The following is a 24,291-nucleotide window of genomic DNA, read 5'->3' on the forward strand; positions in this document are numbered from 1 at the left end:
TGAAAAAATACTCTAAATTATTACGCGCGAGTGAGCCGAAATTTGTATATTTCCGCGTCATCATCACGTTTTGTTCTTATCTCTCTTTTTTTTTTTTGGATAAATTTTGGCGAGCGAGCACAGCGAGCGAGCCGAACATTTTTGTATTTCAGCTTACAAAACATGGAATTCTTGTCATTTTTTGCTTATTAATCTTACAATTCTAATCAAGATATAGTGACGGCCTTATAGATAACGATTTATACCAACAAACTGAGGACTTGAAAAAATACTCTAAATTACTAGTAGTACGAGCGAGTGAGCCGAAATTTGTATATTTCCGCGTCATCATTACGTTTTGTTCTTATGTTGTTTGATTTGTTGTTGTTTTTTGCGCCCCCCTCCCCCGTATGTTCGAAACCGTTGGCGCCCTCTTTTGATCCAATCGGCGATCGCTTCAGAACGAATGAAATTGCAGCCGCTGCTCCGTGTGACATTTTTTGCCTGCTAAATATACAGTAAATGACATGTGTGAACACAATAGACACTGTCATTTTGTCCGCGTCATCATCACGTTTTGTTCTTATCTTCTTCTTTTTTCATATAAACTTTGGTGAGTGAGCGCAGCGAGCGAGCCGAAAATTTTTGTATTTCAGCTTACAAAACATGGAATTCTTGTGTGAACACAATAAACATTGTCATTTTGTCCTCGTCATCATCATGTTTTGTTTTTATCTTGTTTGATTTGGTTTTCTGCCCCCCCCCCCCCCGTCCGGGCGAGGTTTTTTGGTTTTTTCTTCTTCTTCTTCGTTTTTTTTTTCTTCCGTTTCTTCGTCTTTGGCGCCCCCAAGGAGTGGCGCCCGGGGCACGTGCCCCATTTGCCCCCCCCCCCCCCCCCCCCCGATACGCCACTGCTTGAACTTGAACAAATAAAGGGAAATTTCCACCCAACAATTAGAACCCTTTTGTGTTGGAATTCAAGTAAGACGAATACAGAATACAGTTTGATGAAAATCGGGCTTTTAATTCAGAAGTTTAGGAATTATGTGAAATGTTGGCTAAATCCATGTTCCATCATCGTTTGTTCAGAAGGCGTCAACAATTCGTGACGCTACAGTAGTGGAATAATAAAGAAGATGTACGCCTCGCCTCGACAACTCGGTGTTCACTCGACCGAACGAAATATAAAAGTTTTGTAACTTTTCACGACACAAGTTACGTCTTTTCATAACTGACCAATCATATCACACAGTTGACACACGCTGGCTGCAATGACCAATCATCGCTACGGTCCAAGACACGCGCGATTACACACATTGAAATCTGACTGCCAGCTGATGCGGATATGCGGGCCTACGGTGGGAAAGGAGAAATACATCCTCCGTTGCGTTTCCATCATATCAGTGCACGCTGCCGCTCCACGCCAACTTTCCTAAGTAGATCCTGAGTACAGCTAGCGTGTGTTATCTGGCCATCCGGCCAAACTGTCAAATTGTGATGAAGTGAAGGGTTAGGGATTACAGTTACGACATTGAAGACAGGAAACCCACCATTTCCACAAAGTTGAGGTATAGAAAATTGTCAGTAGCGCTATTTTCACTGAATTCTGACAAGTGAGGAACTGGCAGAGGATCAGAGGTGCTCCACGTGTGAACGTGTCAGCATGGCGCGTATTTTCGGGCCGATTCTAGTGATCCTGGCATCTTTGCTCGCGTCGAGAGGAACAGACGCAGGCACGATTGCCACCACTGAGTCGCCGCCGCCTGAGTCTTCAAGTTCGTCTGGCATTGAGTAAGTACTGGCGCGCTGCTCTGGTACGCCGGGGTCCCGCTGGCCTTAGAACTTTTATTGCGTAGGCGTTATTTTGCGTCGAAAACTCAGACTTGTTTTGATCTTCTCTTCTTTCGGAAAACGTTTTAAGTTTTGGAAAACGTGGTGCATCCCACTCTAGACCTTCCATACAAGATGTCTCAGTTGTCTCTTGATATATCTGGCCTAAGAATAGAAATGAGAATATTACTGAATCGAAAAGCTATTTTTGATTAAGTAAAATCAATGTAAATTAAATTAACTGTTTAAATTTTAGAACCATTATTAGTATTACAGAGTTGTGTTGGTCCTGCTGTACTACAATTTGTAGTTTCTCCATTATGTAGCTACTACCCTACTAGTATTTTACGAGATCGATACTGAACATGGTTTCCACAGCCCAGCTGAGCTGAGTTTAATACTGTACCCGGTAGTCTGTAGTTTAGTGTATTTCCCATCGTCTACTGGATTCCCATTCTGATATAGAATCTACTATCTAGGCTATATTGCAATTTGCATGCACTTGGCACACTGAATTTGAAACCTGTGTTAAAAAAAAAAAAAAAAAAAAAAAAAAAAAATGTTACAGCTATGGTCATACAGAGTGTATCAATGCCTGGACAGTGGCAAAGCAATCATGGATAAAATGAAGTCATCATTGATCAATACGAAATAGATGGCAACATTGGAACCAGGTGTCTAGTTGTTCAACCTTTTTCATGAAACGACTGTGAATGTGTGATGACCAGGATGTGAAGTACAACGTAATTCACACCTCTTTTCTCAATGGCAAAATAATTCAAATGTGTGTGAACAAGGCTATTGGCGTTTATTAAGTGTTTATTTATCTATCATTTCAATTTTGAGATCATTAGTAGAGTGATCTATCGCTTTATTTTTTTGTTAATTTAGTAGAATGGTACAAGAAGGCCTGTGCCACTGCAAAGAGAGTACCGGGTAATTAATAGTAGAATGAACAATTCCCTGTCATAGTGGATTGACATCTTCAGTCCCATATAATTAATTATAGCAGTTACTGGTACTGGTAATTCAAATTCTAGATGTTCATACACTGTATGACTATGAATGTTCAAAAAGGGCAACTTTCTTGTCCCTCCACTCATACTGGTACCCCATTCCTTGCCTAATTCTTGTTTGACTGTAAGTATGTGCATCTGTGCATATTCAGCTAGCAAGGGTACGTAGGGTAGTGTAAAGTGGTATGATAAAACTATATGGGATTAAATGGGAGGCAAGAAATAAGAGTTCACCTAACAATGTTAATGCCTTCATTTTGTATTTCAGTTCAAAAATTATGCCAGATCTAGCAATGTGAGTATGTGACAGTGATAATCTGAAAGCCACATGGAGAGTTCTGTGGCACAGGCTGTCATAGGAATTAAGATAGCGTCACTATACACAGATCCAAGGATCAATATGTGTATAGCATATGAAAGACTGCGGTGTCCTGTGAGCTGGTAGGGCTGTGCTATGATATATATCATGCATTCACGTACGAAATGCAGAATTTTGCAGAAATTTCGCAGAAATGGCGTATAGACAAATCTGATTGATGTATAGGCCTAAATGAGAATCAGTGCTAGCATAGTACTCTTGTTCAGCGCAAAAATAAAAGCATGCAAATTTATTTGCTTGCCACATGTTACAGTAGTTGATGTCTTGATTCCGTGGAATTAAAAACATGCGAAACTCATCTTACCCGGCTGAGCGGGAAAAGTTAGTCTCATGAAAATTATCCACTTTTACAGTACCATAAATGCATTGTGCACAAATTCTCTTTGGTTGAGAATTTGCTGGACATTACCAGGATAGTAGAGTGGAAAATTGAATGATAGTTCTTTAAATGGAAATCCTTCATGGGAGCAAGTAACAAGCCAGAAATGAAAGTTTTGTGAAGTTGGGAAAACATGACTTGTGCCGGGCTGTCCCATGCTCTCTGTTCTGCTTCATGCTGTGCTGCTGTACTTATCATGTCATAGAACTTAACCCTCTGACCCTACTCTTCAAGACTGTCTAGATGCACCATAATCAAATTTTCTGACAGCCATTAGCTTTCATGATGGTGCAGCCCTTTCCAGTGTTGTGACAGATGCAGAGAGCCGTCATTGGAGAAGCAGTGGTTTCCGATCTCATTGAAAGATCAGTGCTTGGTCAAGGGTACACAAACTCCATTGTTGCCCACAAGTCTGAGCACTAGTTTTGGGGGGACTTGCAAGACTTCGCTGTGAATGCAATCAATGAAGCTATGAGAAATCTTTGGAAGGTAAAAGAGATGAGCATGTGGTGGGAGGACAAGGAAAAGAGAGGAGTAGAAGTAGGTCTAAACAGACCATGAGGCCACATGCCAGAGGACATCTGTTTTTCAAATCATGCCTTCCAGAACTTCATCTCAGCTGATGGAAGGAAAACTTCGTAGTTGATGTGCACCTTAATACGACATGTCATATTCAAGATATCAGGGTTATTTACATCATACACTTAGTGTAGACATACATGTAGGTCTACATATGTAGGTATATGAGCTTTACAAAGCAGTACTGTGACTATCTCTCATGTATCATGCCCTGTTTAACATTAATAAAAAAAAACAACTTGAAGAAATGAAATCTAGACAGTGAAAATCAGTGCTTGTGATAAATTCTGAAAATTGTGAGAAAGAAATTGAAATTGACAAGTATTCCCTTGTATGCTGCTATTTGAGTAAATTGCCCTGTTGTAATAATTGCAAATATTCTGCTAATAGCTTGAAAGTAGACTTTTACTGACAATCCTTTGTTACTGTTAACTTTAAATCAGCTGAAAATCTTAAATTCTTTCATTGTTTTGCCATTAAACCTTTTTTTTTTCTTCTAGGATTGAATTAGCTCAAGTTTAGAATTTGAGCGATGACAATTTACCCAGGACCTTTATGTAATGTATGTTAATCACAAAACCCCCAAAAAGTTGCAAGCCCGGAGTTTACGTAAGGACTCAAAATACATTTGTACTATTGTACATGAAATGGGTTAATCTAGTTAGTATTCATGTTCTTATAGTTTCTGAAAGAGTAATTCTTCTACATAGATCTCTAAAGTGAGATATCATTGAAGAAATAGGGAATTGGGTTTTGTTTTGTTTGTTTTTGCTGTTTTCTAGAACACACTTCAGTAGAATAGTGTGATTAAAAACATTTTAAAGGCCCTTATCATTTCATTAAAACCTTTACACACTCTTCTCTCAACTCTAAACACTTGTACAAAGATAATGCTACTGCTTTGAAAGTTAGTTAGTCATGAATAGAATGTGCCAAGTATAGAGTGCAGAATTTTAGTCTAAAGGCATTACTGTATACGCTATATATTTCGCGGGGGTTTAATTTTCGCGAATTTCGCGAGTCGGGAGCTATTCGCGAAATTAACAACACGCGAAAATATTACCTTCCAAAATGAATCCCTTGCCTTGATGATACGAACATTTCAGTACTAGAATACCATGTCACGGCTTACCGAACAGACCATACTGGCTAAGCTTGTTTACGCACGTCCACGTCTACTTACGAATACTGTAGAGAGCAATCCATTATCGCAAGGGGACCACTCGTCAGAAATCTAGCACGATGGACTTAATAACCACTTCAAAAATGTTGAATTCTAACTTACTAGTTCGCAGAGTTTGGCAAGTCTTTTTCATGCAGTGTATAACTAGTATCATTCTTATATGCTAGTAAGTTGAAAATTCACACTTTCTTTGCCACTTCACATTTTCTCTGGTCCCCCAATCGCGAATTTAACCACTCGCGAAAATGTGTGACATCGGCAATTCGCGAAAATTTATGTACGCGAAAATTATAGCGTATACAGTATTTACAATGTACTATTTGCAGATGACACAAAAACCCAGCTTTAGTGTTTCAACATAGTTCTAAAATGTGAGTTAAGAATAGAAACAACCAGTGTAAAAATTTCGATCATCAATATTAAGTATTAGAATGTAAACAACATTTTTGATAAAATTGTTTCAAGACTAAACCGTCTACAGTTATGTTTTAATGAGGAAAATAGTGATACAAGTGTACCTCCTTAAATATTTGTGGCTTTATTGCAAAATTTTTGTGTGGCAGGATGTTTTGTGATACAACTGACCTATACATATGCATTATATGTGATAACTGGAACATTTTTTAAATCACTGCTCCCAAAGGTAAACAGTACCTTTAAGCTGCTTTCATTGTGGTTGCTATGGTGTTCCGCATCCTGTCCCCCCCCCCCCCCCCCCCCCCCCACCCCTTTGCACAGGGCCCAGCTTGGTAAGATCATGAACCTTTTCGTTGTAGGTCCATGGTAAGATTACCACGTAGACACTTGAATAGACTCTGAAACTCAAAGCCTCTTTTCTCAGTAGACTCTTTTCCAGAGTGTGTATTTTCTTCCCATGATTTAGATAGGTTAGGAAAGTCCATTTGTATGGAGTTATTCAAGTACATCATTTAAAGCATAGAGTCTGCTCTTTTAAAATCTGCCCTTAACTAAAAATCAGCACTTGTCTAGTGACTCTGTTTTTGTTTTGTTTTTTGTTGCAGAGTCACATAATTATATAGTTAAGTCAAGAGTCATCTCAACATAATGTTGCTTATTTTAGAAAGATCGTTGGTAAGTTGTAAAAGTGTGATATTCTTGACACAGATTTGTACATGTCAGATGCATTCATAACCAATGACACTTAAATGTCTATTATATTTTATTCAAATTTTTTGTTGGGTCATATGTAGGCCCTACACAGTGTACATGTATACACAGCATTTACATTTGAGCCACAACACCACTTTTTTTTTTTTGGGGGGGGGGGGTGGGTGGGTGGGGATGGGGTAAAAGAACTGAGCTGCCAGTTAAGGAGGTGTTCAGGGTATTAAAGAACAGAGTCTGTGTCTCTGACCCCGCGTTCACATTGGTCCCCGCGACGCGGGGACAGCCACAAGAGATCTTATCTTTTTTACGACTGACCGTTCACATTGGTATCTCATCTGTCCCCGAGCTGTGGGGGCATTTTGGGGCTTGGAGCGAGCTCTGCCACTTGAATCCAGGCATAGCGCATGCGCACATTTGATGACCACAGCTGGACGCTATCAATTGCGCCCCAAGGTCACTCTCCCCTCCAAATCTTGTCCCCGTACCCGACTTGCTTCGCGGGGACGAGGGGACAAGTCCCAGCGAGCGTTCACATTATGGTTTTGGAGGAGAAAGTCCCACAGCTCGGGACTTTCCCCGCGTCGCGGGGACCAATGTGAACACGGGGTGAGAATCTATCTCTAATGTCATAGCAAGAGGAGAGTTGCCCACCTTGACCTTCATGCTCTTTGCTGTAATACGAATACAGCCCACCCTTTTTTTTCCACCTGTGTCACAATAGATTTGGGATCCTGGACCCATGTTATTGGGCTCAATTCTTCTTCTAAACAGCTCCATGCTATGATGGAGCAGGTAGGTGCCTCCCTGGGTGGAGAGACTGTTGTATGGCTGAGAAGGGGCTGGCAACAGTTTGAAGGAAACAAATCACCAACCAAGGGGCCATAGAATGTTTCCTATTAAATGGGCAAGTCCAAGATAATGTCCCCTCAGATGCTCAAAATTCATCTTGATTTTATCAAAAAGTTATTGATATCATGTTGTAGCCAAAGAGTTAAATCATATATTTCCAGAAAAGAAAATATTGAATTATGAAAATTTATGCAAGAAATATGGCCTTGATTTGCATAAATCAAAAACAAACCTTACGTATGGGACAAATTATAAATATTCATCTAAAATCAGTTGAATTTGTCCTTGACCTAGTTCCTTTATGGACATGACCCCTGTATGAGTTAGTATAATCTGCAATTGGTAAGACAAGGTCAGCACATTAATTATGCAAATTATGCACTTTCCCAGAACATAGTGTCCCATACGTAAGGATTTGAGTATGTTTTTTTAAGTTTTTTCTGAAGATTTGTAACATTGACCAATCATACTTTAGGAAGTTCTAATTTATTCATTTCAACTCCAGATTAGCAAAACTAAATGAGGAAATTTAATTAGTCCTTCATCTTATAACTAATTAAAGTTTGCTTACGTATGGGACAAATGCCTTACGTATGGGACATTACATGCAAAGTGAATGGGAAAACTGCCTTTTGACATGGATGCTATATGTCCTTACATTTGTTTGGTTAATGGTTATCTTTGCACCTACTCTGAAGGATATGTCTATATATCTGCCTCTCCTACTCAGTTGACCGCAGGGAGAGTGTAAGAACAGCATTATTGAGTCATTCTATGATTAAGAAAGGAAAATAAAGAATATTCATTTATACTTGTATTTTCTTATTTTCATTACAGGCTGTGCAGCTGGTCTTAAATTAACATTCCCCGTTAACATTTTGATAGTGGACATTTTCTTAATTCAGTTATCATTTTCAACTTTACCTCTACAAAATGACTTTGTCCAAAAATGGGATTCTCTGAGTGTCATTTTAGGTGCAGTACACTGTTCAGCATGTAAGTACAGTTGTACAGCCTCAAAAAGGGAAATCAAAACAATTGTGCGTATGGCGCTCATCAATGACAATAGGTCTTACTGAAAAGAAAAATCACTTAAGGTGACAGCAGGTAACTTTGTCATTACTAGAGTTGATAGCAAAGGAAAAACCCTATGAGAATACTTTTTATTTTGATATGATTTTTAATATTTCAACTGCTCACCCTCAGAATATGTCATGACTTATCAAGGTCATGAACATGATTTCTGAAAATCCTGTAAAATGAAGACTATAGTTTACATTTGCCCTAAACCACAATATCAATACTGGTTCTGTGGCTGGAGTGCTAAAAACACAAATTACACTACAAATAGGGAATTCAATATTCTTTTCTATTTTGTATTTGAAGAGACAGATGTGCTCTGAGACACCTTCATCAACTCATACTTACTTTGTACAGCACATCTACACAATTATCAACATACATTGCAATCTGGTAGTGTATGATCAAATGAGGTTATTAGAATTTATTCAAAATTGTAATTTGCAGATCAGTGAGTAAGTTAAGTGTTTCAAATCTAGATTTGAATGTGCAAATGATAATCTTTCCTGTATCACTACACAAGCATGTATGTATGTACAAAGTAACACAAATTTTGTCGTCTTTGGTTTCATAGACATGAAGCCAAGCAATTTGAAAAAAAAAAAGCCAGCATTGGTACATACAAATGTACATTCTTCTATCTCCTTAAAATCTGAAATTTTCATTAAAATTTGATTGATTTTGCAGTTCAGCTAAAATTCACATGGCAAAACATGATGATTACAGAGCAAAATGAATTACTCTTGTTGTTGTTGTGTTTTGTGCTGCATTTCAAACAATTATAAAGCTTTATAAAAACTTAGACAACTTGCAAGGTACAATATTGTAAGCCTAGAGCTACTGAAAGTACCCACTTCAAACTGTATTTGCAAATTACATTGTACATGACATTTGATTCTAAAGTTGAAATTATCAAGACTACAAATTAGTTATTGTACATAATGTACATGTATGCTATATCAAGGTCACAAGCTAGAATTCGCTCATTTTTTTTTTTCATTTGATGAAAAAATATTGACTAGAGTAATTACAAATGGGCTAGAAATAGAGTGTCAGTATACTTATCTGTATGTGTAGACATCATGAGGACAGTGTTAATGCATGACAGAATCCAAACTAAGACATTTAATTGTAAATTGGTAATTACTTTTATTTGTTTTATTTTAGCTTTTGCTAGGTACCTGAACCGGGAAAGTACCCACTTAGACATTGTTAGAAGTCTATTTCATTTGTTACATGTTGTAGCATGATTTGTGGAACTGAATATGACACTATGGGGAAATTTAAAGTCATTCCCATGAATGCATTTGTGCACTAAAGACAAATGTCCCATACGTAAGTTAAGCCATGTCCCATACGTAAGGTGTACTTTCGTTAATTAAACCAACTTCATCAAAATATGCTTTATTCTTTTGCAGTGAAACTTTGCTGAAAGATACTTCAGTATTGTACCTTTCTTCACTTCCAAACAGAACTTGATCAGTAAGGTACTTTCAGAGAATTTTCAGTTCAAACTTTATTTTGAAAAATCCAGTTTTTCTCTGGTCCCATACGTAAGTTGGCATATTTTTCTTAATAAAACCATTAACCCAAGGTCAAATGACATCAAACTTAAACACAATATTCTTCTCAGGGACACCAGTCCTCCTGATGATAAACAATAAAATCCAAGTGCTCCTTCATTACTTTTCAGAGGTTTGAAATCTCTGAATGTCCCATACGTAAGGTGCGCGATATCTTGGACTTGCCCAAATCTGTTAAATTTAGGGGGCTTAGGGCCAATTGGGTTTGGGGGCTTGAGTTTGTTTTGAATTTTTTTGCAGAGTTTTTGTTTCTTTTTCTGAAGAGCAAAAAAAAAAAAAAATGAGTGGGCTGCAGCCCAACCCCCCTATTGAAATGTGCCTGTATGCTGTAGCCACCTTCCTCAGCAGTTGTTATTTAAAGCAAACATTTTCGTGGTACAGTTGTATCTCAGTGTAATTTACCACAAATATTGTGGAAGAAATCGTTTTATAATTTATGTATTTCCAGATGACATTTTTGTGATACAGAATCTGCAAATCTCAATGTTATTGTCTGTTTAGATAAGTCCAATAGTCACTTCTCCCTTTATTTTCTTTAAGGGACAAGCTCTCCCTGGAGATAGATATGAAAGTAGAGATCAAGAGAAGAACTGGTATTGTTTCATAATTGTATGGTACATTTGTAATTTTTGTTTTGTGAAGAGTTGAACTTTTATATAGAGTGCAAATTAAGTGAGTCATCATGCTAGTTGAGAAGAGCTGTTCGTGGATACACATGTACGTCCGTAGAAAATCAACCTTTGTAGAAGTGGATTTGTACTTAAATCCCGCAACTGTCAAAATGATGAGACTCTGATGTTTTTGAGACAGCTGAACCCAACTCCAGCAAGCCGCTTTCCCCCATCCTTTCAAGTGTTTTTACAAACCACTCCTGGCTGACGCTTGTTCAAAGAAAAGTACCCTGGAAGAGGTCATTGCCCTTTGGTGCATGACAAAGTCTATGATCTGCTTTGAGTATGGTGACACATACTATTTCTTCCCCCAGCTCAAGCTGTTCCACAGTAATCCTGCGAAACCTGTCAATGCCATCATGTTAGCAGCATCACACACTCCTCTGATTCTCTCACCCCTTATTCTGTTTCTCGTGGAGAGAGAAAAAAAATAACAAACAAACCACAAACATTGCTGCTTTTATGATGCACGAAAGAAAGGGTATTCTTAGGTATATCATGGAGCTACTTGTTGGGTATATGGTCACCACTTTTGCAAGTAAGCATATTTGCAAATGCCTCTCCTTGTTTGTACTTTGTGCATTGTCAAGAGTTGCCATTTTAGTCTAGACTTATCACCAGTAGGAATGACAGGTTGCACTTGCAGTGAATGACATAATGTACCACTTCCTGTATAAGAATGTTTTTGTCTGCCGACCTCTATATGTCCTGTAACTGACCCCTTTTTGACATCTTATTGACCATGTACACACACTTATCATGCACAACATTAACTTTGGCAAGTGACAAATGACTTGCCATCCCCCCCCCCCCCCCCCCAAAAAAAAAAAAGAAAAAAGAAAAAAAGGCTAGAAACAGATTGGGGCCTTCTTGTTCATATGGAATCTGATAATTGTATGTTTCATACATTTTGTATGTTGTACAATGAACAGCATGGCTTTTACAGATCAGTGCCAATTTGTTATCCAGTAAATGGTCAAAAAGGCCTGATAATGATGGTAGAAAAGGGAAATTAGTGTTGCTGTTTAAAAACTTTTCAAAAATGCATCTACATTGTAGCTGTTGTATTTATATTCAACCTTATTCATAAAGGGTATTATTTTTTTCTTCAAATGAAAAAAATGAAAATAAATGAAAATTGATAGGTATTGGTTTAGAGATTGTAGATCCATTTGAAATTTCTCCCAACCCTCCCTGGGCTATCTCCTTTGGGGCTTCATTCAGTTTTTCAGTCAAAACAATGTGCACGTGATGGAATTGTCGCAGAGTTCTGTCTGAATTTTGGGAAGTGGTTAAAGGTTACCTTTTTGTAGACTGCCTATATCCCTACCGGGTAGTGATAAAATTAGATCATGGTTAGGAAGTATGATTGAAAGACAGGGAAGAGGGGATCTCTGCATGTACAGGGTGTACAATGTAGGCCTACCTGTTTCTTGGATGGCCACAGTTTGTCCTTCAGTCTGTAGGTTCCTATCTGGTGTACATTATATTGGGGTTATTTTGTTGTTTAGTGTGAGTACTTTTCTACGGGTTCTATCCAGGTTCTCACAGCATTTTTCCTGCAGTCACTGATACCCCCCTCCTAAGGACTTTTCTGACCAGAATTACCGCACAGCATTCAGACAAATTAAGAAGATATGTTCTGTTGTTTGTTGTTGTTGGGTTTTTTTTACCCTGTCTCTTAACGATGCTGCATACTGAATGTTGAACAGATGGCACAGTAATTTTTGCCGAATTCTATCCAAAGCCACCCAGTGTAATAAGCATTGCATTGCCTTGACAATGTCCAGACAACCCTTACTATTGAAACTCTTATCGATTTAAGGTTCTTCTGCACAATAGTCAAGGCACGATGACACTCTGTTTACAAACATTGCTGCTTGCTTGAATGTTCACATGCGATATTAATGTTTAAGGGCAATTTTGAATTTTGTAGCACATGAAATTTGAATATAGTCAATACTTTTTTTGTGATGAAAAATAAATCTCTTTCCTTAAAATACAAGTTGTGTTGGTGAGTTGATACGCATATTCTTGGGGTCTAGAAATGTTTTCTTATGCACATGGGGACTCTGTGTTTGATTGATATGAAATGGGAGACCTATCATTCTGTTTGTCAACTGCAAATTCTATAGGCACCTACTGTAAAAGTGGAAATTTTCGCGCAACCTGAAACTATCGCGAAAATAATAGCACACAAATATTTTTGATTACCATATGTTCCAGTAGTGGATGTCTTGATTCCGCGGAATTAAAAACACGCAAAACTCTTCTTACCCCGCCGAGCGCAAAAAATTAGTCGCGCGAAAATATCCACTTTTACCGTATTCTAAATTCTAAATTCTATCTTAACATGGTAGGTAAAGTCATCCACGGCAAATCCAGGTTTAATGCACTGGGTTATTCAGTAGTGTGTTTGGTATAACTGTGTTCAGATCTGAGGCAACACAACTTTGCCAAAAAATAACAGAGCTAGACTGTAGAATTCTTCAATGAAGTTTCCTCTGCTTGGGTTAGATCGCATGTGAATGGGTATGTTGCAATGAAAACCTAAACAGAAAGGTTTTTCAGTGTGTTTTTGCTAAGGTTGTAGGCCTACCTCTTACTCCCTCCTGTGATTTCATTTCCCAAGGAAAGGAATGTTACCCTGTTTTTGTTTTCCAAACGTTGTTCGGACATTGGGACTTGTCCAAACTAGGACCGCTAACACAGCATTTTGTGCTTTTCGTCATTTCTTAAATAAATTGTCTCTTTATTAGCGTTCCACTAAATGCACTGAACCTGCAGATTGACTTCAGTGTGTTGCCTTTTGTCACACTGACTTTACATCTCAGCACAGGAAGATGGGATTTGTAGGGATATACTTTGCTTGGGATTTTGATTGACCCTGAAACCTCTGAAAGTTGTAATAGATCCTGCTGTCTGTCAGTGCACCATAGCTTTCTTTGGGGAATTTTAAGAGCGAAACAAACGATGACTCACTGCTCATGAATTTGTTCTACCTTGGGACCAATCACAAAGGAGCTTGGGGAAACCTCAACAGAGAGAACAGTCTCCACTGTTCCACTCCAGTTGCGGTTGAACAAAAATAGCATTGTACTGGTGGTATTTCCCCTCTCCTACAAAACATCAAGGGGGTGTGGTGGACTAGAACAACAACAACAAGAACAACAACAAAACAGTTTACCTTAATACTCCTAGTTAAACTAAATATCACAACATTTGATATTGTCCATTCTTCCACCCAAGATTTCATTATTCTGGAATTTTTCAGTGAACAACACAGTAGGGAAGTGATCACAATAATGTGACCTTTTATGTAACTTTCATGTGTGTGTGTTTTTTGTTTTTTTTTGTTTTTGGGTGCATGCAACAGTATTGCTTCTTTAAACATGTAACACTTTAGATTCAACAACTTTCATCCATACTTGAGATGGTAAATTTCAGTAGTTGCATTTGTTCAATTTTTATTTTGTATTCAAGTCAGCTTAATCATGGAGAGCTGAAAAATTGCTCAATAGAATGATTTACAAACATATTCAAATTCATAGATATTTCTTCCTTCCTGAAGTAGTAACAAGCTATTTTATTAAACCTGTACCTCAAATACACTGTTCAGTACTTGTAATCCAATTTGCATGCATAAGTCATAGCTACATTGGGCAAACCTCTGGCAAGCTTTCAGGTTGTCAAGAAAAACCATTGTCAGAAAGTCATGCATAAGATTTGAATATGTTAGTAAATGGGTCCATTAGAAGTGAAGTTGGTGATCATACACGTAGCAGTCTCAACTTGATGGAAAGCTGAGTTGATTGATTTTAAGAGCTGCTCATCCCATTAGCAACTACAGATGGATGGCAATCGTACTACTATGAACCTGTTTTCTGTCCCATCTTGTGACTAGATTTAGAAAACAGAGTTTCTGTGCCCTTCTCCTACCTTGATAAGGGATATAGAGCATATATTATAATAATTTAGTTAATCTTATTATAGCCATACTGTCAGTGATGATTGGTATAGTCGAGAGTAATAAAGTTTAACTACTCATACTTTAGAAGCAAATGAAAGTATGGTCATTTTGAGCTGAAAAGTAGAGTTAGTACTTGACTACCCAACTCTTGAACAAATTTTGAGAGAATACAATCTTTTGACACTGGGTTGTGGTTTCCTTACTGATTTCAGCTTTGACACCGGATACCTGGTCATTGTGCCGAAGGTGTTTGTGGCAGAGACGACAGAGACGATATGCATCACCCTGCAGAACATGACCGGTCCCCTGGAGGTGGCCATTCGACTGATGGACAATACCACTGTCCTGTCCAAGGTGCCCCTCCAGTTCATGGAGTTCCGCATGGCCTGCTACGAAATGCAGGTATGAAGACTGTCATTGCTTCTCTCTTCCTGTCCACTTCAGATAGAGAGAATGGCCTTTTGTTACAGTTACAAGAAGACAACACATTTCTAATGGTGAAGAACTGTATACAAAGTCAAGAAAGGGCGTAAAATACGGTATAAGAAATCCAGAAAATGTCATTGGTTTATCAGGTTAATGTTTGGTAGATCATTATACAAATTGTAACTGCATGGAGCTGAATTTATGCACTCACTTGGGATCAGCAGAGTACCTGGAAGGAGATTATTTATTATGGAATCTGCATACAAGATGGAGAGTTAAAAGAGAAAGAAAGTATTAAGTAAATTTTAAAGAGATAAAAATGAAAATATGAATAAATAAATGGGTTATTTTATATATAGAGAGTTTTTGGAGGGTCAGATTAAGACATGAATGACAAAATTTACCAACATTTTTCTTTAGCTGAGATATGTCATGAAGTGAGAAGTGATGTGCTAATTGTCACCAAAATGCAGGTGCCAGCCATTGAAGAGGAGAGCATGGAGGCCACCTTGGTCATCAAGATGCGGAGGACACTGGTGACCCAGGAAGGGTTTGAGGTAGTCGAGAAGAGATTGGTCACCATAAGTGGTGTGAATACCGAGATGTTCATTGAAACGGACAAACCTGTCTACAAGCCTGGCCAAACAGGTGAGAGCAGTCATTTGATTAAAGGAATGGGATAAAAGAACAATTCGTCCAAAAGAGCAATTCATCAATTAGATTTAGGAAAGAAAAATGCTGGGTCCAGACCAGGGCATCTTTAACTTTCTTGTTTTCATCAAAGCTCAGGTAATGTTTGATGTTATTTTTATTTATTTATTTATTTATTTTTTTGATAGAGTGCCAAGCAATTTACTAATTGAAATAGGGCAAAATCTTGTTCATGTCAAAGTTTATGGTGATGCTCTAGAATTTTGCTGTTTTAATGCATGAATGCAAGATGTGTTTGATACACACTTATATCTGTTTGTTGTATCACAACACATGTTTTCATGTGAATTGTTTCCAAATATGACAGTAAGGGACAAAAGGTCAAGTCATGTGCAAAGCCAAGTGTATCAAACATGAGAAACCAGTGAAGGTCTAAGGCCAAAATTCAGTGTGTTGAATTCCTGTCAGAAGGAAATTGACTGATTTTGTGTTGGGCAAAATGTGTGAAAGGTCAGTGTGGTATGTGCTTGCTGTTACATAGTGGATTAAATACTTTCAGGTTGATTAAGGTGTAGTAATTGAGGTTGGGAAATGCAGTTAAAAGAACTTTATTGCACACACACACACAAAAATCTCTTCTAATGAAGTGGCCCTATTGGTCCTCAAGTTCAACATTTCTTTTGTATTCATTCTTACAGCCCCAAATATAACAACAAGCAGCTAATTTCCACCAATACACGCATGCTGAAAATTGCCCAATTTCCCAATATAGAAGCCTAATGTTTACGTCATCAGCTTCCAGCTACATGACACCTCTTACTGAGCAGAGCATGCACTTAATAGAGTGCATATGTTAATCCACCTAAAATTGGTTCATCTTGAACTCCCAAGTTCATTGACCCTATCTGCCAAAAGATTAAAAAATCCTTCAGAAATTCATACAATTCTTAGATCACTACCAGAGTTGAACTATCTGTTCCTTGTGATATAATCAACTTTTCCTGCAAGTTCCATTCAAATCCATTTACAACTTTGTGAACAGACAAACAAACAAACAAATCAACCAACCAATGCCAGTGAAAACTCATCCTCCTTCCTTGGTGGAGTTAACAGACTCACAGTAAAGCAAACAAAGCTGTCTTTGTCCTAAGGTCTGGCTTGGTTCTTGTTGAGGTAATCCCTTTTGCAGCTCCATAAACTTGGAATTAAGCTGACACGGAACTTGTATTTGACAGTCATTTTATATTGAAAGGGTAGATTAAACAGAGTATCTTTTTTTTTCCCCCTGCCTAACATGAATATATAAATACCTGTTATGTAGTTAAATGTCATGAAATCATTTGCACAATATGACATGTAGCTGAGATTTTAGCTAATCTGTCAGCTGTGGTCTGGTGAATAACCTCTAGTGTAAGGCAAGATCACTTGGTTTGTAATAACCTGTTAAGCAGGCTCATATTTCAAAGTTCACAAAAATGGCAGACAAATACCCAGATGGCAATTCCATTGCACACAGTGGAAATCAAATAAATGATTAATTTATCTAATATATCAGCAGGGAAGGTAAAAAGATAACCAGTAGCCCAGCTCTTGTGCCTCATTTGATTGAGAAAATAATCAATTTCCTGTAAATTGCATTAGTGGTTAGAACTTTACTAGACAGGTATTTGTTTGTACTGGAGTGATGATGTACCACTGTTGTGTGAAGAGCTGCCTACAGCACATCCTGTGATGTCTGCCAGTAACCATATCATCACTGTTCAATTAGAGGAAACCACACAATGGATTCCATTGTTGGCGACTGCAAAGTTGGAATGCAGCCAGTGTTGCCCAGTCCTGCTGGAAAATCTCTTGTAGTCACTACTCATCATCTGACAAGAGCTGTAATTCAGTTGGGTAAAATACAACCCACCACCATAACACTGGTGAATGAAAACCTCTTCAGTTCAGATTGGGCAAACAAAAGTTGAATACAAATCACTTTCAAACATGACACTTTGGTGTAATCAGAGTATAGTAGAATCATTGGAAGCAAAATCTTGTTTGAGTGTGATCAAACTCAAAATGTTGAGATCTTTAACTACCTTGGGAGGTGTTAAAAACCATTGAGGATGAGCAGATTTTGTTACAGCATACATGTACCTTTCCCATTTCCCAGATACACCTGCCCCGAGTGTACTCAGGATTAGTTTTCAACAGGTTGTGAACACAATATTGTACAATCTGTGCCCCATGCACCAGGCACTATATCCTCGTATGTTAGTCCTTCAGGTGGCCTTTAAGCAGTCAAACCCATGGTTACTTGCTTTATGAGCATTTTAATATTGCTTTTTAGTGGTCACATTCAACAGATGAATTTTAAAAGATGTATTTTGCCACATCTGTTGTGTTTGTAAACTTTCGAGTCAAGTACCCTTGCCTGAAACTGGTTGAAAGCTCTGATGCACCTGTGTATACATCATATGCTGGAGTTATTCTACACTTGATGTGGTAAATGTTGATAGCATCCAGCTGACTTGTGCCTGAATGTCCACATTAACCCTCCCAGAGCAATCTTCTTAAAACTTCATTGCCTTTCTATTAAATGGAGTTGCCTGTAGTAAGACTGGTTTAATGGGAGGTATGTCTTCAGGATGGTAAAGTAAAATTATTTATCTCTGGCATTCTAATTTGTGTACTGCTATAAAAGAAGGAAAGGAAAGTGAGCAACAGCATACACTCATCAGATTTTTTTTTTCAGTAATCTTTATTTGATTTCTATAATTTTACATAAAAAGACATACATCGTGAATGTATGCAAACAATTTACAATCAACAATGCTAGAGAAACAAAGATAGTGGAGTGACCCCAAAATTAAAATGTACATCTTGTGTTTATACACACACACCCACAAACAAACACACACACATACAATCACAATCAATATGATTCTAAAAAAAAAGAGACACAAATGAGGTGCAGGCGAAAGGAAACAACATGCTTCCTTTTTTGATGTTAGAATCATTTTCCAACTGCCAACATTTTGGGGAAATCAAACTCGGAAGTATAGTTTTTCTCCCTATAAGTCTGTAGTAAAACAATTTTCTAGTTGATGTTAAACAGAACACACATGTACAAAGTTTACTAATATTGGTGTGATCAGAAAATTGCCAGCATGCAAGGAATGCAAAGTGCTAGCACATAAGATGCAATAAAGTACAGCTGTAATCCATTGTCCTGAGAGAGAGAGATAACTGTTCAGATCAAAAGTGCGCATCAAAAGAGTAAAGCCAGAAATACATGTAATACATCATCAAAGGGTGCATTTATCAACTCACTTCTGGTGCAGAATTAAAGTTTGCAAATAACTTTTAGGGAGTTTCGGGCACTTGGTAAATGTGAAGCTGTTTTTATCATGGGGTTAGAAATGCATTTCTGAAATGCTAAAGAAAGTGCGATCGCGAATGCATTTGAGCCAGAAACATGTTTTTCTAGAGTTGATAAATGCAAAGTCGTTATGAAACGCATTTATAGCTGGGACCTGCACATGCCAACCATGTCCAGCTACACATCTCGGCTCCTTGTGTCCAAACCATGCAATGTAGTGTAGCTGCAAAGCCTCAAAAGTTGAAGTTGGGTTCATAGTAAGGTGCCATAACTTTTAAAGTTGACTGGAAGTTAGCTGTTTTAACTTAGATTATATTGAAGCCTCAAACTAGTAATTTATGTTGAAAATGACTATGGAAGGCCTACATGTATATGCAGCTAACTTTGAGTTATTGGACTCTATTTTCTTGCCCAATTTTGCCAGTCGGTAAGTGATAAATTGTTGTATCGTGCTTGGTATGGGAATTCAAGAAGCTTTTGGCCTTTTTAACCCATTGAGAATGAGCTGATTTTGCTATAGGGCCTATCACACATTTCTCATAGACACTTCTTCGAGTATACTCAGGACTAATCTTCAGTGGGTTTACCCAGGGTAGCTTCTTCAGTTTTAGCTCTGCTCTTCCAGAGGGCTCTGCTGGTATTACCGCCAATACTCCAGCATGGTCAGGTATCCATTTACACTATGTATGGGTCAGGATGAGAGGAACATCATGGGTAATGACATTATATCGAAGGACATGAGTGCTTGATAGGAATCAGAACTTGGGACTGTGTCTCAAAAGTTACGTTCAGACCGACAAGCCTTAATCTCGAGGTAGGAAACCTCGAGGTTAAGCTTGTAGTTAGGGACCGTGTAGATGCACTCGTAGTTAGCTAACCTCGAGGTTAGCTCGATGTTAAGAGCCACGAGATATCTTATGGTTAGCACTCTAACCATGAGCCGCGGGGGTCCCACTTGTAGTTAAGCAGTGTGGACACAAAAATCGATGAACTCAAAGGGGCAGGAGCTTACCCTCGAGGTTAAGCTTTGTCGTGTGGATGCACTTCGTAGTTAGGGGGCAAGAGCATAACCTCGTCTGAATGTAACTATAGTAAAAAAGTACCACAGTGTCCCCACTGCATACCTTATCTCCCACAGATAAAATTTCCATCCAATATTTTCTCCAATATTCTGTGCTGTCTAGTGTGTTTTATGCCATTAGAGAATGAATGAATTGATTATGTTTGTATGTGACTGTGAAATGAATTGTATATCATTCTTATTCTGAGGTTAGAAACATATCTGTGAACTTGCTTCACTTCCAAACTACAATGTAGTATGCAAACTAGCTTGCTGGCGCCCGTTAGGGCATCTACCCTGTAGACAAAGGATATTCAGTAGTCTAATGCCTTCACTGGATGAGTCATAGTAGCTGTCTGGGACTGAGATAAACATCAAGGGCCATTCACACTTCTAGAGATAGGCCAGGTTTAAAGCCCAGTAATCTTACTATTGCCCCATTCAGGTAGTCCTAGTTGGAGTACATGGAATAATGCGGATTAGAACCCAACAATGATGTCCACATACCCTTGGGAAGTTTGCACTACCTACTCAATCGCCCTCCAATGATGTCATGTTTCCTGTCATACTCTCCAAGGATTGATTGGAATCAGTATTCCAATCCCATTCTTTCATGTGAATCAACAGAGCTTTTAAAGGACAAGTTCATGCAGCAGTATCAGCAGAACAAATCAGTGAAAGTTTCAGGAAAATTGGGCAATCCTTTCAAAACTTAAGGATTTTTTAAAATGAAGTTTCAGTGCCGCCATTGCTGGATGAGAAAAGTATACTTTACGATGTCACATATCTAGAACAATATACCTGTAAAGGAAATACACAGAAAAGTTAACATATTTTCATTTTTGTAGCATAAAGAAAGACAACTTGACTTTCCTCTTTCAAAGAGCAGAGGGAATGATATCAATCTTTACAGGGGCGGATCCAGGAATTCCATAAAGAGGGACGCCTTTAAAAAGATTAAAGGGGTTGCACACACTCCCCATTTTTGTCTCGCCCACCGGAGGTGAAGGCGAGACTAAGGGTGGGATTTCACGGAACACGCGAACGATTTGCGAAGGACGCGAATGACAAAATCCAACATTCGGAAAAGTTTTTCTCCGAATGTTTTCCGACAATGAAGCCGAAAACTATTCTTGCACAATTTGTGCGAAGTTTTCACGACGTATGTGCGAATGTCGTGTGTATCATTGCTAAAGTACAGCATGTTACGTACACGAAGAACACGCGACGGAAATACGAACAACGAAGAATTTTAAACAATCATGGGAGAAAATGTACCCAAGGAGAGGTGGAAGCTGTCTTGAGTTGAATTTTTTTCTTTCCTCTATTTCTCCTTTCTTTTTCTCTCATTTCTCTATCGTGTGCTTGCCTCCATTTTTTTCCCTAGGACATATCTCCACTAGTAAAGCATTTGATCTTCTTTTTTTTTTTTGCAGTTCCTCCAACACATAATCTCTATAGTTCAAATGAAATTTTACATACTTTACATCAATTTTAAGTGTATTCTGCGATTTTTTTTATATCAAACATTTATTTCTCTTTGCTAGTCTTTAATTTCTTTTGTTACTGTAGTTGTTAATAATTCTTTGATGTTTAGATGTATGTTACGATTTTTATTTGTAGAAAACGTATAGGTCATACATCCCCCAAACGTGCGCTAAACGTTCGCGAGAGTGTCTCAAAAGGTACGCGAACAGTTTGCGATTACGTCGTAAAATGATCGGAAAAACTTCGCACATTTCGCGTAACATACGCGAGACATTCTCCAAAGTTTCGGAGTCTGTTTGGGGTTTCACGAACATTTTGCGAACATCGCGCGTGTCTTGCGAAGGTCTTGCGCATATGACGAGGCTTTAAAGACACTTTCGAGAACAATTCACGAGCAAATCACGACCAAGTGTGCGGAAAAGGTTCGCAAAAGATTTCAAACTTTTTTGAAATTCTTGCCGAAGTAAAAACGACATTCGCGAACAACTGACGACGCTTCCGAACCCTCACGTTCGTTTGGCGAACTTTTGCAGACTAAAATACGAATGCTGGATTTTGCCATTCGCGTCCTTCGCAAATCGTTCGCGTGCTCCGTGAAATCCCACCCTAAGGGATCCAAATGGCGTCCGTCCGTCGTCCGTCACAAATGTTAAAAGTTTACCTGCAAGACTCTCTTATGATGCATAACTTGGCAACTGTTACAGCAATGGCAGCCACACTTGGGTGATAGAAGCACTAGGGGTATCTTCATGTTATGGTGTTGTCAGAGGTCATGTGATGATGTCAAAGGTCATTTGAGGTCATATATTAAAGAGTATGTGCAAGACTCTCTTTTCTATGTTAAAGTTTACCTGCAAGACTCTCTTTTGACAAATAACTTCACATAAGTTGCTTGGATTACAACCTAACTTGGGTCATAGATGCACTGGGGTACCTTCATGTTATGGTGCCGTTGGAGGTCACAGGATAAGGTCAAAGGTCATTTGAGGTCATACGTTAAAGTTTACTTGCAAGACTCTCTTATCACATGTAACTCGACACATGTTGCTACAATGGCAATCAAACTTGGGTGATGGATGCACTGGGGGTACCTTCATGTTATACAGTGTAGTGCCGTAAGAGGTCACATGATAAGGTCAAAGGTCATTTGAGGTCATACGTTAAAGTTAACTTGCAAGACTCTCTTATCACACGTAACTCAGCACATGTTGCTACAATGGCAATCAAACTTGGGTGATGGTAGATGTCTCTTGGGAAATTGAAGGTAACCACAAGGTCAAAGGTTACAGACAGGGGTCAACGAACTTTTAGGGCCCAATGTTAAGTTTTTAGGGCGCATTTCGTTTATGGCTCATAACTTTTGATCCCTTTGTCCGTTTGTGACCAAACTTGGATGGAAGATGTCCCTTGGGGAGGTGAAGGTCGTCACAAGGTCAAAGGTCACAGACAGGGGTCAACAAACTTTTAGGGCCCAATGTTATGTTTTTAGGGCGCGTTTCGATTATGGCTCATTACTTTTGATCCCTTTGTCTGTTTGTGACCAAACTTGGATGGTAAATGTCCCTTAGGGTGTTGAAGGTCACCACAAGGTCAAAGGTCATAAGCAGGTCAATTAACTTCTGGGAGTTATAAAAAATATTAATTCCTTGTACGCGAATGGGCGAGACACAATTTGGCGATTGCCTTCTGTTTCTTTTTATTTCTTTTGTTTTGGCAATAAAATAAATCAAGGTGCATGCCCGGTGCGCTCTCCCCCCCCCCCCCCCCCTTGATCCGCCACTGACATGTCTCAGTAACAATTCAATGGAGTGTGTGCTTTTCATGAAATATTAGACTTTGTGGGATTCTCCGTTTATTTTCTTTATATTGTCCAAAATTATGACATGAACTGTTGTAGTCTTTTTATCCAGCAAGAACTTTTGAATCAATCATCTGATTTTCCTCAAACTTTCACAGATGTGTTCTACTTATATTGCTGCTTTCACTTAATCCACATTGACATTTGAGATTTGTTTTCCTAAAAGCATCTGCAAGTACTAGGACATGTACAGAAATAAAATGGTGGATGTAAGTTTACTTTTCCATGAACAGCTCAAAGACATTACAGCATCAGTGGTGCTAGCCTCTTACCTAACATTTTATCATGTACTGTGTACAAACCCTTGAACAATTACTATACACACCCCAAACTACACACACAATGACACACTTTACACTCATGACCAATGTCTACAAGTAGCTCTCAATAAGGTAAGCCAGCACCACTGATACACAATGTTTCTTTGAGCCGTTCATGGAAAAATAACTTACATTTGCCATTTTATTTCAGTCCATGTCCCAAGGAAAGGTTTAGATAAACCTGTTAACTTTTAGTGCCCAAGTTTTATTTTTGATTTGCCGGAAATGTCAGATGTTCATTAATTTGCTCCAGGTAAATTTCTTTTTTTTTTTTGGACATACATTTGTACTTATTGAAGATTGTGAGGTCATGACTTCATCAGCACACTAATTTGCATATTCATATGAACTGTTATTGCAAATAAATATAAGTGTGTCTTTAGAAATTTCATAGTTTGTACCTTTCAACTTCCCTTTGAATGGTTAAGAGATGCTTTGCCAACACCCTCACACTACTCAGAGATTGCTGCTGTATTAAAGGGAACATAAACCCAA

The 24,291-nt window shown here is 38.4% G+C and overlaps 1 protein-coding gene across 1 annotated transcript; it reads left to right on the forward strand.

Moving 5' to 3' along the window:
- Window positions 1-1,450: 1,450 nt before the first annotated feature.
- On the forward strand, window positions 1,451-15,700 carry LOC139729223 (murinoglobulin-2-like; the record flags this gene model as incomplete). The annotated part of the gene is made up of 3 exons (XM_071640153.1): window positions 1,451-1,770; window positions 14,839-15,028; window positions 15,526-15,700. Coding segments are annotated over exons 1-3 (493 nt in total), but the record flags the coding sequence as incomplete, so codon positions are not given.
- Between the last annotated feature and the right edge of the window lie 8,591 nt (window positions 15,701-24,291).

The sequence above is a fragment of the Diadema antillarum genome, unplaced genomic scaffold, assembly GCF_040938485.1.
Source record: "Diadema antillarum isolate AM-2024a unplaced genomic scaffold, OU_Dant_1.0 seq00000226_RagTag, whole genome shotgun sequence".
Taxonomy (NCBI): Eukaryota; Metazoa; Echinodermata; class Echinoidea; order Diadematoida; family Diadematidae; genus Diadema; species Diadema antillarum.